Below are 16,417 nucleotides of genomic sequence, written 5' to 3' on the forward strand. Positions count from 1 at the left end.
CGCAAGGAGGGATTGCGTTCAGACGAGCACCCCCTTTGTTTTCATATTCAGCTTGTGTGCGCCCTTTATGCAATGTTAGTGACCAGCAACCCAATGTGTGCGATTGAAGATTTGACGAGCAGGAGACCCCCCCCCCACACTTATATACCGCACATGCAAGGGTTCTTTGCACTGCCGACTTCCGGTCTCAAGATTCCGCGACCCTGGATTCTGGCTTTCCATCTTTCTCAACCCATCGCCCTCTAACTCTTTCAGGTTCTTTTTGCACAGAGGTCACCAAAATGGCAGCAGTGCGCGAGACAAAAAAAAATCACCTTCCATCGCAGCGTGTGAAAATGTGACTTGCACGCGAGGGGAAAATGCTTGATTTTGGTATGCTTTCCACCTATTCCGGACGGGTCTTAATGCCCTTTTATAAAGATTCCCAAATGCTCAGTGAAATGTGGCATGGGTGTAGGTTATGGCTCAAGTTGTAATAAAACAAAACCCCCTGGACTGCTTGTGTAGAACGAGTCTAAATATTAATTCTCGCACAAATCCTTCACACCAATTCGATCCATTCAAGATGTATTTAATATTAATTTCTTAAAACCATTATCTTTTATGCTAGGCAATCCAGAGATCAACAGGTACTTTTTTTTACAACTGCACATTTAAAAACACATATCGCAAAACCAATTGTAAGTGCAATGTGCTAAAAGGGCCTGATTCTTGGAACGTTTTCCTATGGGCTTGCCCCAATATAAAACACTTCCATGAATCAGGCCCTTGGTGCTAATGTGCTTCTAATTCTCCCAACCTCTACTTGTGCAAATCTTGCAATTTAGTTAATGGGTCGAACTCTAGACCTGGTATCTATTTTAGTGCCCAACATGATATGATAAGATATGGCATTTATAACGTGCTTATACGCAGGTGTTTCGCACGGCGAGGCAAGGGAGGGGAACAGAGGGAAGACCGACAGCAATCCTATAGGCCAGGTGTCATTCAGATCACGCAAGTGCATGGGGAGGGGGAGATGTGCAGGGTGGCAAGGGGGAGGACCGTGCAGCACATGGGATAAGAAATAATAACAATAGGTAAAGTACGGCCAACAGGTGGCAAGTGCAGACAACAGGTGTCAAGTGCTGGTAGTGGAACTGTTGGGATACAGAAACAGTCCCCAAGTGTGGGGTTGCCAGGAGGGCAGGGCAGGAGTGCGAATGGCGGGGGGTCGGGGGGGGGGAGGAGGGCCGAGATCAGAGGGTGGCCAGGCAACCAGTGCAAAGTCGCTGTCAGCAAGGGAGAGGAGGAGAAAAAGCAGACGCAAAGAGAGAGGTTTTGAGGTGCTTCCGGAACTGAAGATGATTCTCCTCAAGTTGCAGGGAGGCGGTTCCAGAGGGAGGCCCCAGCCGAAGAAAGATCTACCACCAACTCAACTTGTTGCTTGGAGAAGCGACTGACCGTGAGGGGTTTGGGTGAGATGAACGGGGTTTGGGGGAGATGAGCGAAGAGCTAGTGAAGGAAGGTATTTAGGAAGAGAAAGTTGAAGGTATTGAGACCCCAGGCCCCAGAAGGCCTTGTGGACGATGCAGAGGGTTTTGAACTGAATCCTCGCAACCACAGGGAGCCAGTGTAGAGATTTCAGTCCTGGGGAGATACGATCCCTGGGCTTGAGGCCAAGGACAAGTCCCGCAGTCCTGGATAAATTGCAGAGGGCGGAGAGTAGAAGCAGGCAGATTTAGAAAGAGGCTGTTGCAGTAGTCGCTTAGAGAGAACCAGAGCTCTGGGGGGGAAGGAGAGGAAAGAAATAATACCTCTGAGGAGGTGCAGTTGGTAGTGTGACTTCTTAGAGACGTCAGAGATGTGAGGAGTGGAGAGTTGAAGAGACCCTGAGGTTTTTTGCCACACAGGTGGGAGCAGGAAGAGGGCCAAGAGAGGCCGGCCAGAGGGCTACAGGAAAGGAGGGAGTGGGAGTGCCAATGAGGAGAATCTCAGTCTTACTGGCATTAATGAAAAGGTCATTGGCAGCACACCACTCCTGGATAGTAGACAGACAGAGATGAGGGAAGTAGAGGAGGAGGAGGAGGAGGAGGAGGAGGAGGAGGCGGCGGCAGAGGGTAGCCTGAAAATGAGCTGGGTGTCATCCGTGTAACACAAAGTTGGGGCAAAGAGTGGCAATGCGGTGGGCCAGGAGTGCCATGTATTGGTTGAACAGCCAGGAAGAGAGGTTAGACCCCTGGGTGACACCACAGGTAGAGAAAAAGATGGCGCAGAGGAAGGACCCAAGTTGGACCTGAGAGGGTTGGTCACATGGAAAGAAGTCGGCCACACCAGAGCCTGACCGGTGATACCCAGGTTATCATTGAGATGGTTGAGCAGGATGGCATGGTTGACTGGTTGACAGTGTCAAAGGCAGAAGAGAGATCAAGCAGGATAAGGACGCAAGATTGGAGAGCAGGTCTTCATGGTCAGCATGGTTCATTCCTCTTCTTCAGCTCTAATCTACGGAACTACTTCAGCACTTCTTGAAGCACTTGTGCATAGGCACGTTATGAATGCGATATCATATCGTGGGCTTGGAGCTCGCTTATACCTAGCTATGATACCTGGAATAATTTGTAATGTATTTTCTTTTCGATTTTCCATTTTTCCAAGGATAATTCTCTGGGTCTCCCTGCGAGGGCTTTAGACTCTTGACTTTACACAGATCCACCTACAGCAATCTTTTGTACTGCTTTTATTCTATTTTGGACGAGGCCTGAAATTGTTTACATCTAGGCTACTTGTGCCATATTAATTATTCCTGCACTGTGATGGTCTCTAGCTTGTTGCTGTATGCCGTCAGTGACTCCTGTGATCGGGTAGCATTGGCACGAAGTTAACACTGCGCGTATGCCTCCATTCGTGAGTGGGGGGAGGGCTGGCTTAGTCTGCACTTTAATTGTAGTAATACTTTAGGTTGTCCTAGGGCGCTGTTCCTCGTGATTTTCTTCTTAATCCTGTCTGTGTTATACCGACAACTTTTTCTTGTGCGTGGCTGTAGCAGGCTGCATATCTCCCTTTGGTATAACGCATGATTGAGAAGAAAATCGCCAGGAACAGAGGCCTAGAACAACCACCTAAAGTAGACACACAAACCAGATTACTACAAGAAGAGCACTTAACATCATAGACTCGGGTTCCTGTCTGGTGCAGTGGTGTAGAGTTCCAGGGAGTAGTGCTTTAAGACCCCCTATTGTGTGAATTTTGACATTGGTGGGACGTTCAGTGAGTGCGGGATGGGGCAGGGGGCACCAACTTGTGCCTTTTTTGCACATTGCTAGCTTTGCTGATTAGTAAAGTCATATTACTGTCCCCACCTCTGCTGTGTCCTATTGCCACTTCGTAAAGGAACCTAGCTGCTAGTGGATCCAGAAGCCGCTCGCAAAGTTGCACAAATGAACAGTCAGGAGACCTCTTCACTCTGTGGGGTTTGGGGACATGGATGTGGCGTGTGGTTTGACCAATCTTGCAATGATAATTGTAGGCTTGCAGTGCGTTGTCTGGTACCTGGGATAGCTGGTGGGACACTTGTTTGCGCTTTGTACCCCGTGCTCCACAAAGAAGAGGTGGTAGGCCATTGCTTCAACCGCAGTCCAGCCGGCTCACCTTCTGCTCAACATCGGTCTCCGCAAGCGCGGAAGGGGTTAAGTGCCCTTCGTTGGTTTTCATTCCGAAGTAAAGGTCCTTTATGATCAAAGCAGCGCAGCGTGGAATTAAGAAAGTTTTGATGATGAGCAACGCTACCCTTCATGCCATCATTATCGGTGGCTCCACATCTGAGCCCCTTGATCCGAGTTGCCTTATTTTTCTAGAAGTTTCTGCTTGATTACAGACTGGCGACTATCTGCTCTTTTGGAATGTTCAATGTCCCTCATAACTCAGTCCTCCCTCTATAATCAGCAACCTGTCTTTAAAGTGGTTTCAGCAGCAGGAATGCATGAAGTAACCAACCTCCTGTTCGCAGGCGTGTTTCATCCGCCGGATTAGCCAACCAGAAATTAATGCTAGGCCATTGATTCAGGGTGTGGGCACAATACCCTTATTTTTTCCCACCACACTATGTGTTGGAAATTGACAAAATGTACTGGGCAAAACGTATCCCCCAGGCAGAAGGGTACGTGATGGAGGATATCAGTGGTGTGGGTGGGGACAGAGGGAGGAGTTAGGTATTGAATAATGTGGGTGCCATAAATATAGGATGCTGGCTGCTTTGCATAAAAACATAGTGCATTTTGGGAACATTAGAATGACCACGAATTATCAAACGTCTATGATAGTAATTCGAAATGCATCTCTTCAGAGCAAGTACTACACACTGAGTATGGTGTTCCTTTAATCTGTCGGGATAGTCACCCTGACTGTAAAATGTGTGCACAGCTTGATGCCTATGCAGCTTTGTTCCGTTTCCTTGTTTGAGCTCTCTTGGTGACTAAAGGAAGACGGCGATTTGTCAACTTGTATGTCGCTGCTGCCATTAAGACAGCGACCAGGAGACTTGCTGTAGTTGGCAGTGTTTCCTCAACATGTGGCTGTGGGGGGAGGCTGGGGCCTCGGGTGCCCGGTATTTTTTCCGGCCCAATTCCTACCCTGAGCACACTTACTAATAACCCAGTACTTTGGTCGCCTTAAAAGCTTTGCTCTCATCATTGATAATCAGGACTGTATTTGCGTGTAAAAAAATAAAATAAAGTTTTAACCATGTGAAGATTTGAAAGCTGATCAAATTAGAGAGTTTGCCTGCAAAGATAATAACATGCAGCCTTCAGCTTCCATCGGCCCTAGCCAGCCTAATACATGGCAAGGGTTCATGGGAGTCATAGTCCCAAAGATCTGGCAAGCCTCAGACCACAGCCCCCTGGTGTATGGGCATTCCCATGTTCTCTTAAGTCACGACTAACACGTGTGTAGCCGGTGCCATTCGGTTTTCCCATCAATGCTGACCTTGGGAAGGCCCCATTGTGGACTGTACTTATTCGGTTTTGTCCTTGTCCATAAATCTCAATGATTTGTACATTTCTAAAGACGGCTTTACTCCCACAAGTGTTGTCTACTCAAAGGGTTGGGAAGCTGGTGGAGTTGGTTTTGTGATCTGTGCTGCTTTGGAATGTGCTGCACTTGGCTGACTGCAATGCTGCGCTGATGGCACTGGCTCGTGCTGCGAATGAAACTTGCGCCGATGCTCGCCCCCATCCTACCTTGCATGCAAGCTTCTTCTCCTCTCCCCCAGCGATGTAAACCTACCTCTTGCTGCGCCCTTAACCCCCGCTTCCTTACCCAAGATGTAACCCCCCTGCATTGACCCAGGCGCTGGCACCCACACAATGCATCGCTAACAATAAAATAAGCTTTGCTTCTCTCTCTCTCTTTCTCTCTGTTCATGTTTCCAGTTTCCTCCAAAGCCAAGGTTGACGCCGAGTCGTACTCTGCCCACCATGGCGACTTGCTCCAGCTGCACTGCAGGCTGCGGGATGATGTCCACAGCATCAACTGGGAGAAGGACGGGGTTCAGCTGATGGAGACCAACAGGACGCGCATCACGGGGGCGGAGGTAGAGATCAGGGATGCAGTGCAGGAGGACTCGGGAATGTATGCCTGCATGACCCACAGGCCCTCTGGCACCGAGACCACCTACTTCGCTGTTAATGTCTCAGGTTTGTAGCTGGTTCTGGGCGGCGTGGGAGAGTGCCCATGTGGGGGGTAGTTGTGGCAGGTGTATAGTATACCAAACAGCCAACTGATCAATAGTTGCACCAGTGGTCTTGGTTAAGCAGGGTCTTGGTCTATAAAAGAAATGCAACCTACATTTGGTGGGTGGGTTGGGACCACTGGGTAATTACAGGTTATGTAAATTTCACAAGACAGCCCTAGGCCTTGAGAACGACAGGTGGTCGAAACACGTGTCGGCTGTACGTCACATGGAATACATTTCTTGCTATTTTAGCATAAACTTATGGTCTCTCGAACACCATCTACTTCCACCCAATGTGTTTAGTTATTATTTCTCTATAACAATCATCAATTCCAATAATTAATCCAGAGCGCAAGTCTATATCCCGAATCAATATTCAATTGTTCTTCACAATCCAAGCCCGAGTGGGTGGGTTTCCAGTTTTTGGGATTCTTGTGGCCGGACCCATAGCACGCAATAATAGTATCGAACCCACTTTCGTATAATCTTCCAGGATGCTACTGGGTATTGGTAATTTCTATAGTCTTTCCCTGAGTAGGTGGATTGGTTCTGGTGTTTGTTTAGTTAGTTAAAAAGCCTGATGGTAAGGTAAAGTGATTGAAGTTGTGTTGTAGTAACTTTGCTGCTTACTCTGAATTGACGGCAGTCCCTGCTACCTTTTTGGATGGGGTGCAAATGGAGGCCAAAACCTCCACCCGCGCCCCCCACTTACAACCGTTACTTTTACGAACCCTCTCGCATGGTGCGCTTTCATCCGCCAATATGACCTTTGATTTGCTGAGCCGCACCAAAGCATTACTTTGCCTAGTACAGCCTCCAAGCGCTACCAAACTTCAAATACTATTGACCTAGAAACTATTATGCATGTTATCTTCCATCAGTTTACAATGTATAGTTTGAGCACTGATTGCAGGTATGTGAGTCTCCAGCTGTAGTTCTTGATGCGCTAATTGGCCAAGAATCTTTCGGTTTCATGTGGTGGAAAGCCGCACTGTATATGTATTTGTATGACTGCCCCACTTGCTTTTGTGAGATTTCATGTTCCTAGCTCTGTCAGTGAGTCGCAGAACTGGCACGGATGCATTTCAATGACATTTGTGAAATTGGTTCTTGAGGATGTTGCAGTCCCGGTGGAACTGGGGGGTGGGGGGGTGCCCTTTCATGCCATGTTGGGTGACATTTGTAAATGCCATTTGGCTTGGCCTCTTGGTGATGGCTGCCCAGCTGGGTGGCATAATCTGCTTAAGGAGGGATTTCCCCAGGAATCTGTAGTCGGCTGGCCAATTTTGCAGCTTCCCCAGATTCCTAACTTGATTTGTTGGGGGATATTTTCTCCCTCAGGGTGGCCAGACATCGAAACCTGAATGAAGGTTTCTGTGAGTTTGTTACATCAGGGTGGTCTGGTTTCGCAACCTTGTACTATGTGCAAGTGTGTGTGTGTGTGTGTGAAATTGTATTGTTTGTGTGGGAAATTGTTCTTGGGCGGACAGGTTATTTATTATACCTTCCACACACCTCGGCTTTAAATGTTTGTGTAGAATGAATTCCTTTACGTTGGCCAATCGCAGCACGCAAACAACATATGTATATGGATTGGCTAACCAGAGGTGTTTAGATTTGTGCAACCTTTAAGGTCTCCGCAATGTAGATAACTGTGGCTTGTTCTGCTTCCTTAAGTCTGGTCAAAACCTCGGACTGTGTGCATTTGTCCTTTCCTCCCGGCTCCGGGTTGCACATGATTGGACCGTTAGCACAAGTTCAGGCGCTTCCATTAACTGCTTTGTATCCTGTGGGTGGGAGGTGGCGCTACACTTTTCACAAAACCAAAATGGTTTTTAAGCAAGGTGTGTCTGAGTGCACAGGTTGGTCTGGCTTGCCACCTTCTAATAATCCCTGGACATGTGTAGTTGCTACGCATCTGGTCGGGACCTCAAACCTCTACACTGTGTTTGAGTGGTGGTCCGTGTGGTTTTTGGTGGGGACGGTTGCACGCACAATGCACAACCAATAACGGTCTGGACCACCCTTTTCATGGTCAAAGTGCAGGGTGGGCGTTTAATATTTCATATGTAGCATGTGTGTCTCGGCATCTTCTTTGTAGGTAGGAACTGGGTGTTCACTTTGGGTTTAACGAGATGGGAAGTTAACGAGCTTCATAAATTTGTGTTGTGCGATTGTACATCATTTCTGTGGGCAGTGCCGCCCGGGGGTGCCTTTAGCCTCATCCCCCGCTCCACCTTGGAGAGAGTCTTTCAAGGTCTCCCCCGAGCTGTTGTGGTGGGAGAAGCCACGGCAGGTGCCCTATTGAATCAATGTGCCCGCTCGGCCGGGGCACATTTAATAACAATAGGGCACTGATGCTTTTGCATCGGCCCATATTGAAACATTTGGTGCCCCTGCATGACCAGGGTGGCGTTTTTGTTTTGGGGGTCGGGCGCTATCGCCGCTAAGGCCGGCCCTGCCAGTCAGGATCTGAATATTGAAAATTGCAGGTTAGACGAGGGTGTGTGTATTGCACGGGATGGTGTTGGGTTGGGTGGGAGGTGTTTGGATGCTTGTTGCACACTTGCTTTATGCAGGGTTGTCATTTTACCCATGGTGTCTGTTCTATGGTGAAGGGAGGGATTTGTTGGCTGTTGCAGATGGGTGTTTGTGTATGAGTTGGGAGTGTAGCGACATTGTCTCCTAAATTGTTACCCTGTGATTTTATCACATTAAGTGAATGTTGCGGTTCAGGTGGTGGCGTAGAGGTGAGGGAGAGTTCAAGAGGGATGCAGTGTACTGGAGTAGTGAGCGGGCCATTGGAATGTTGTAAGTTGACGGCTGAGTAAGTGATGGGGTGAGAAATATAATGGGGAGAGGTAGGGGATGTGTGTGGGGTTATGTGCAAGGGGAGGAGGCGATGCTAATTGACTGTAGGATGGAGACTGGCGAGTGACCGATGCGATTCAGGGACTACTTGGGAGATTGAATCATGCGGTGGCCTCTGGACTCAGGTAGGACTTATGAGCGGGAGTATTGTACTTACTATGTGCTGAAGTTGGAATTAAAATGGTTTCTTAATGAGTACAAATCTGTGTGTGTGTGTATATATGTATATATATTTTCACACACACAGATACCCTTTTGGAAACCATGTCTGTTTGCACTTTGCACCTAGGACTTCATGCAATTTAAAAGAAGCATTTTTAGCTTAAGGTCCCCCACTGCGCCAGACAATAATATACATGCTCCTTTCTGTGGCACTGCTCTGCTGGTACCACTTATCAGAACCTATCCGTGAAGGCAGATCACATGCGCCATTGAGTCATTTTTTGTGGGGGTTATTTTTTTACTCCCCATTTCTAGTTTCATCGAGTAAGTGCCTTTTTACGATGCTCGCCTGTGGGACTGGGAGGAAGGCCTAGACACGTGGGCTTTCAAGGATCACACAAGCGTCTTGTGTCGATGGCCGCAGAGGACGGCTTGGCGGGTCAGCGGGGGGGGGGGGCTTGTGACCATAGACGGGTGTCTTGGCAGAAAGCCAAGTGTTGGTGAGGGCACTACTTGTGCCTAAAACTAGGGGCAACCATAAAGCTTGCAAGCTACTAACTAGCCTGCAGTCGCCCACCACCTCGATTCTAAACCTGCACAAGAGTCAAATGTCACTAGTTGGTGGCCAGTACAGATTTTGCACCCTGCCAACAATAAGGCACCATACAAAAAAGTTTCTCGCCTGAAACATCACAAAATGTGGATCTTTCATACCTTTTTATTGGACTCGCTGGAAAATATGCTACCGATGGAACACAGAATTAGCCTTCAAAGGCATTCGTCAATTCGTAACAGGCAAAAGTTCCTGTTGCCATCTGATGAAGGTCTTGAGACTTTGAAACATAGTGCTTCATTCCAGAAGTCATAGTTGCAGTTGGTCCGTAAATGGGTATCAAAGCGCGATTTTTAAAATTGACAACAGAAGATCCGCGGGCTGCTTGGTTTTGCAAACTTGTACAATATTTCATGATGTAATTTTACCTGACCGTGCACCTCACAAAGGTCGGATGGAGCATCACACTTGTAGATTTAAGTCGGTTTTAGTGTTTCATGTTTGCATTGGTTTTCAAGTTGGTGCTTAAGGTGGTGGAGTGGGCCATTCAGCAGCAGAAAGCTCCAGCTGTTCTGGCCCTGCAACACTGCATGCATTCACACAGCAGCAAACCCGTCGTGCATTTCCCTCCTGCGCCCGTCGCAGCACCTGGAGGCCATGCACATGGCAGCAGTGCACGGCTCGAATCCCTGTAACAAACATCATGCAGTGGAATCAGTGCAAGGCTCGAACCCCTGTAACAAACATCATGCAGTGGAATCAGTGCAAGGCTCGAACCCCTGTAACAAACATCATGCACATGGCAGCAGTGCACGCCAAGAAGCCCTGTATAACAAACACGAGCACTCTCTTGTTTCCTGGAGGACCCCAGCCTAGAAAGTCTTTGTGCGCTGAAGCAGAAAGGCAGACACTGCAATGAAATGCATTAATCCTTCTGCTCGGACAGCTGCACACAGCTCTCCATTCGCTGCTCAGCCAAACCGGGCCCAGAAAGGCCTGAGTGACTGCTTGTTTGCCAGGGTTACACCAGCCCTTTACTCATGGGAACAATGCCCAGGGCGGACCTCCCACCCAAAAGACAGCAGGGAGCAAAGAGCAGCCTTTTCCGGAAGGCCTAATTGTTGGGGGAGGGGCATGTGTACTGGGCTGCATCACATCTGCCCGTGTGCTTGTTGGATCTTACTGAGTTCAGTGACGAGTGGCTACTGAGCGAGTGACGGACCATGTCCCGTTAAGAAGTACCTGTGATCCCCTGATACTTTTGCGGTTTCCTCGTGCACAAGAAAGACCCGTTGCCTCAGCTAGGGCCATGTGCCATAGAGCCACCCTTGCCGCAGGTAGGGTGGCCAACTCTTTGAAAGTATTTTGCAGGACACTTGCCCACAAGGCGGCGATGATGTCACAACGTCATCCATGTTTGGCCCGCCCCTTTTTAATTTAACATTTTTTTTAATGGTTCCTTTAGAGCCTGCAGGTCGAGCTGTAACGCTCTGACACCAGGCTTAATTGAAATGCAAATGGTTTTTCCTTGGGAGTTGATGGTCACGTTTTTCAACTGCAAACATGACCATCACGACCCAGAAACAAACCATTAGCATTTGAATAAAGCCAGGTGTCGAGCGTTACAGCTCGACCTGCAGGCTCTAAAGGAGCCGGGGCTGCAGAGCTGCTGTGGAAAGAAAGCAGCAGCCGGCAGCGCCGTGCTGTGTAGATGGCCACTTCAGTTTGCAGAGTGGCTGTGCTGGAGGCAGGTTGTCCCTAAGCAAGTTGGGACAACCTGCCTCCCGCGCAGCCACTCTGCAAACCGCGGGACGGAGTCCCTAATAGCGGGACAATCCCGCGAAAAGCAGGACAGTTGGTCACCCTAGCTGCAGGTGGGCTGGTCTATACCAGAGGCTAGTTGTGGCCCCTTGAAGCTCTGATCCGCATGCCCCCGTGACTAGTCTCGCCTTGGTCGCTTCCTTTTCAATGTTGAAAGGTTGCTCATCAGAGTGTTGGCCTTCGCTCCCTGCTAAGATTCTCATAAATCAACCGGTTGATATTGTGCCCATCCACTTTTGAAGACACTGATGGAACTGCCCAGAGACTATGCTTTTCCCGAAGATCTACGCTGCCGGTACGCAACCACATTCTAAATCCCATTTTCTGGAGTTGCTTCTTCTGATCAGTCGTGCCTGGTTCATGTGTGCATATTAAATATTTCTGTATATTCCTTTCTGTTCCTTTATTAAAGTTCCCGGTCTGCCCCCGCCAGCCCCCCGCTTGCAGAGGGGCAATACTGTCTGTGCTTCAACTACATCTGTCGACGCAGGGAATGGGATCCGATTGTTTGTGTGCTTGTCCTGTTCCTCTTCCTTTCCCATTCCGTAACCCATTCCTCATCACCTCACCACACCTTGGGGTCACCCACCACTTTCAACACCCACCCCTCCCCCCAACCCTCGCACATTTCCTCCAACCATTTGAATTTGAGCGCCCAATTCTGGCTCATGTAAGCCACTCGCTCATGGCTTCTTAATATTCTCCCCAGCCTCCAGATGTCAAACCAAACACTACACCTGAACAACCACCTCTCCCCGGCCAATGCATGCTAGCACTGTGGGCACACAAAATGGCCATGCTACTCCTCCTCAATTTGTCAGCGGCCTTCGACTTGGTGGACCACGCAGTGTTATGCAAACACCTAGCGTCGACAGCCCACTTCTCGAATAACGCAATAGCCTAGGTCCAGTCCTTTCTTGAAAATAGAACGTTGAGACTTCTCCCCGTCGGCGTCAGCAGACCCTATCCATACCACTTGCGGCGTCCCACAAGGATCATGTGTCTCGCCCACCTTGTATAACATATTTACCAAGCCAATATTTGACAAATTGGACAGTCTGGGTGTCGCCTACACAAATTATGCAGATGACAACCAGATCCTCATTACCCTTTCGTGCAACTTTGATGAAGACACGGCCTTGGTAAATGAAATAGACCTCCTCATTCAGGCATGGATGGCATCCCACGGCCTCTGCCTGAATGATGATCAAACGGAGATCTTGAGTCTTGGTTCTGAAGCCAACCTATAAAAACTAAACCCCAACTACTCTGCATTCAATATAGACGCCAACACAATCAAAGTAGTCAAAGAGGTGAAAACGTTAAGATTTCTTTCTCAACTCCACCCTTACCCTAAGGAAATGGGTACTCCTTGGCATCTTCCAGGGTCTGCAGACCATTTCGAACTAAAGCCAGCTGCCTCACCCTTGCCAATGCCCTAATATTGTCAATAGGATTACTGCAATGGCCCTATACATTGGATCTAACAAATATATCCTTGACAAAATACAAACTCTACAAAGCAATGCCTTTAGAACAGCCCTTAATATACCAAATAGAGAGCACATCTCCAATATCAGAAGAGATCACCATTGGCTAAAGATAAGCGACAGAATCCTACTTAAAACCACCTCACTAACATTTGAATGCCTCAACAATGCAGCACTGCCTTACCTCGCAGAGAGAATGATCAGAAGAACCTCGACTCGCCCCTCCAGAGCGGCCAACTCCCATTGCCTAGAGATACCTAGATTTAAGTTCACTAAAGCGTGAGGTAGTAGCTTCCCGGTGAAGGCCGCACAATCCTGGAATGCTGTACCGCTAGCCCCCAGAACTGACCGGTCCTACTACAGCTTTAGGCGCAATACCCTTAACTGGCTGCGTGCCAACGACCTATGATCCCTGGACACTTCACAACATTTACCTATGCACCTATTCATGTATACATGCATGCAACCTTCTGTACCTCACCCCTGTATCGAACTGTAATTTCCTATTGCCTGTACTGTACTCTCCATTGTGTAAGTAAGCCTTAAGTATCCTTCTACCTGTTGCGCCCAGCTACCTAAGGGTTTGGCACGCATTACGAAATAGACAAACACAAGGTCTCCTTTTTAGAGCCCAACGCTTTACTGATCTGAACACAAAACATGTAAAAAAAGACGCGCATGTGAAGCTCCGGGTAGTACTTATGGTACATGCACATCGATACAAGTGCACAGCAACCTTGCATCTCCCTCATATCCGAACTAGCCAAACCCCCGACTCGCTTTCCTTCAGGACGCCGGAGCACCTAGATATCGTGCAACTAGCGGTGGTGAACTAGTAACGCAACAGCTCTATCCTGTCCTCTGTAAAGGGACACATACTAGCGAACAGAATAGCTTGGCTGTTCCCTTCCCTCACAAGTTGAGTGCATGCTTCACCACTACACCCCTAACCCCATGTCTCAGTTTTGTCTATCATGCAATCATATAAGCAGTAACCTCCTTTGCATCAGATGTTTTGGACTACGCCCCACCTAACATAGTCCATCGCAAGGAATCATGGGAGTTGTAGTCCAACACATCTGGAGAGCCACAGGTTGCGGACCCCTGACATACACAAACTCCTGTGTTCCACAAACCTACTACTCCCCATTGTGGTCCTGAGGTTTAACAGAGTGATATCCTCCCCAGCCATGCCTCGCCACATACAAAAGTGTGGACCAGAAGTGCACTTGATCCGACTAGTTCTTTCCATGGCCGGATTAGCTTCTGTATTTGTTCTGCTTGTTGGCGAGCTTCTAATCATGTGCCCCGTAGCACTCCTTGCACCTGCTCAGAGTAGCTGCCGACAAAGTTCTGTGGTGGTTTCACAAGCAAGAAACTATCGGAACCTGAACTTCCATCCTGCGATCTGAAAGGTCTTCCTGGCCAGGTGGGCGCTCTGCATCATCTCCTGCATGACTTTAGGGTACTTGTTCTTCGCCCACACAGTGCAGGTCTGCCCTGGTAACACTGCTGCCCTCTGTTTCTTTTGCAGACACACTCCATTCGGTCGAGGACGATGATGGCGACGATGAAAAGTCGTCCTCCGAAGAGAAGGAGCCGGAGAACACCAAGCCCAACCGTACGCACCTGTATTTTTGTGTTCTGTGTTACGTTTGTCATTTCACTGGGGGAGTAGGAGTCCAGGCTGGTCGAAGGGATGAATATCGCGGGGTAGGGGTTGGGGGAGGCACAGGAAGGAAAGCCATCGTTGTTTGGGCTGCTTGTATACTACTAATGTTCCTAGAGGGCTTCAAAGCGCTGGGGAGCAGGAAAGCAACGGGAGTAGCGTAGGGAGAAGGGGAAAGCGCTGTAAACCTGGCCACAGTGATGCGGCTCACTGAAAACTGAATGTTTAGACAACGCGGGCGGGGGGGGGTCTTTTAAAGCATTAAGGGCAGGGGGCGCAGAATGCTTGTGCTAATGATGGTGGTAGAGCTGAGATGGGAGGAAGAGGGGAGCAGCCGGAGATGGAGGAACGGTTCAGAAGCGAAAGGGATAGAAGTGAAGGCTGACGGTGTGTGAGGGGTAGATCTGCGATGGAAGGGGAAAGGTGAGGGTTGGAAGCTAAACTGGGGTGACTGTGGAGGATCAAGAGTTAGAAGTTGGGAAATGCACTGAAGTCTCTATTGAACCCCCCCCCGCCCACCCCCAAGAGCCTCCAATTTGGAGGGAGAGGTATTTGTGTACAGGAAGAAGCACTTTATTTCCCTGGGTACCCAGAGCTTCTTTGAAGCCAAATACATGAGGTTCCTGAGGCACCCCAAATTCGGGCTTTTTCTCAGTTAGCTTTTTATCCTGCAACTCTCTAGGTAAGAGTTGAGTTAGCCAGCTATGGCCATAGGACATGCTGTCACTCTGGGGTTACATCCCCTGAACTTCAAAGAAGCCGCATGTCCCGCCCCCCTGTCTTGCCGCACCTTTGCTTGGACTTGGCAGCCAATGGATGTTTGGGGTTTGCGTGTAGTCTCATGTATAGGGCCTGTGTTGAGTGAATTCACCCCACGCTTGGTTGGGCCCACATTTTGGTTCTGCCCGTTTCGGCGCAGCGCCGGGCCCTCTTAGGCGCACTCTATTGGCGGCAGCCAGTAAGGTGGACGGACCTGCGCGCCTGGATAGTGCCGTTTTCTTAAATATGTTTTCACGCAACACGCACATTAGAGCAGATGGGTGGGAGCGGGGGGGGGAGCTCTTTCATTTCCAGATGCCGATTGCTGAATAACTCCGCCGCACACAATCACCCCCCCGCCCCCGCCTCGCGGGGTTTCATAGCATTCAATGGCTTCTTAACCCTTGGAAGCAGTGCTCCAAAATGGGGGTGAGTCGAGGGGTAGGGGCAGGAGACTGGCCCATTCGCGTCTATTGGTTTTTGTTGAAGGTCCTTATTGTGCACCTCACGGCGGAAGGGGGGGGGGGTCAGCCCCTTACATCTGCCTATGAATGGACCTTGGTGGGCGGCCGTGTTGGTTTGACATTCGAGCAAGCGACGACGCCATCCTCCGCGGGTTAATAATTGGAGGCGGACTTGCGCGACCAAGGGAGCCCCAGAGCAAGATGAGTCGGTAAACCCCGAAATCCGGCCCCTGCAGAGTTTAGGAAGTGACCTTCCCAAGCCGCCATTCTTTCTGCCTGTCGGCACGGGCTCCGATGCCTGTCCTTTGCATAATTCGGGCACAGGCGGAAGCTGGGAGACCGCACGTTCTCCCCGGGTAGCTTTCTCTGTAAGCTTCTTTTAAGGCGCCGAGTTGCTTGGAAGTGAACACTGCCAATACCATCTCTCTTCTGGGACCTAGCGTCAAGAAGCTACAAAACGGATGCCCGATGTACATTGCAATACGGTAGTCAGCATGAGTCGGAACTCCCAATCACTAGAGGTTCAGTTTCCCATCTCGGGTGCCGTGGGCAGACCACCGTGCCCGTTCTCTCCGTTACTAGAGCCCTGCGGAGAAACCTTCACGAGGGAGGCTCGCCCGGTACAGTTCCCAAGCGCGCTCTGGCCCGCCATATGCCCATGCCACCCAGCCGTCCTCCTTGGAAACCGTGCCCTGCGCGTCTCCAGCAGAGGAGCCCCCCCCCTCCCTTTGCCTTGCTCGGCTCGTTCTAGCTTGTGGGCGAGCGTGCGGCCGACACTTGCCCATCTATGAAGTGGGGGGGGGGGGGGTAGACCTTGGATTTTCACGCTTCTGTTTGCAGCTTGGAACTACCGCTCTTGCCCCCAGCTGCTGTTCCTAAAAAAATTCCATCCTATCTGGGATGGAACGAGACGCA

The 16,417-nt window shown here is 49.6% G+C and overlaps 1 protein-coding gene across 4 annotated transcripts in view; it reads left to right on the forward strand.

Annotated features, from left to right (window-relative positions):
- Positions 1 to 16,417, forward strand: part of FGFR1 (fibroblast growth factor receptor 1) — a 140,152-nt gene that overhangs the window by 55,368 nt on the left and 68,367 nt on the right. For 2 of the 4 annotated variants that reach the window (XM_069617930.1, XM_069617929.1), the window contains exons 3-4: positions 5,412 to 5,675; positions 14,145 to 14,231. In XM_069617930.1, coding sequence (XP_069474031.1) covers positions 5,412 to 5,675; positions 14,145 to 14,231 — 351 coding nt within the window. The remainder of the gene's footprint in view (positions 1 to 5,411; positions 5,676 to 14,144; positions 14,232 to 16,417) is intronic. The other 2 variants (XM_069617932.1, XM_069617931.1) reach the window with 1 other exon arrangement.

This window comes from Ambystoma mexicanum, chromosome 10, assembly GCF_040938575.1.
Source record: "Ambystoma mexicanum isolate Mex_15411 chromosome 10, UKY_AmexF1_1, whole genome shotgun sequence".
In the NCBI taxonomy this organism is placed as follows: Eukaryota; Metazoa; Chordata; class Amphibia; order Caudata; family Ambystomatidae; genus Ambystoma; species Ambystoma mexicanum.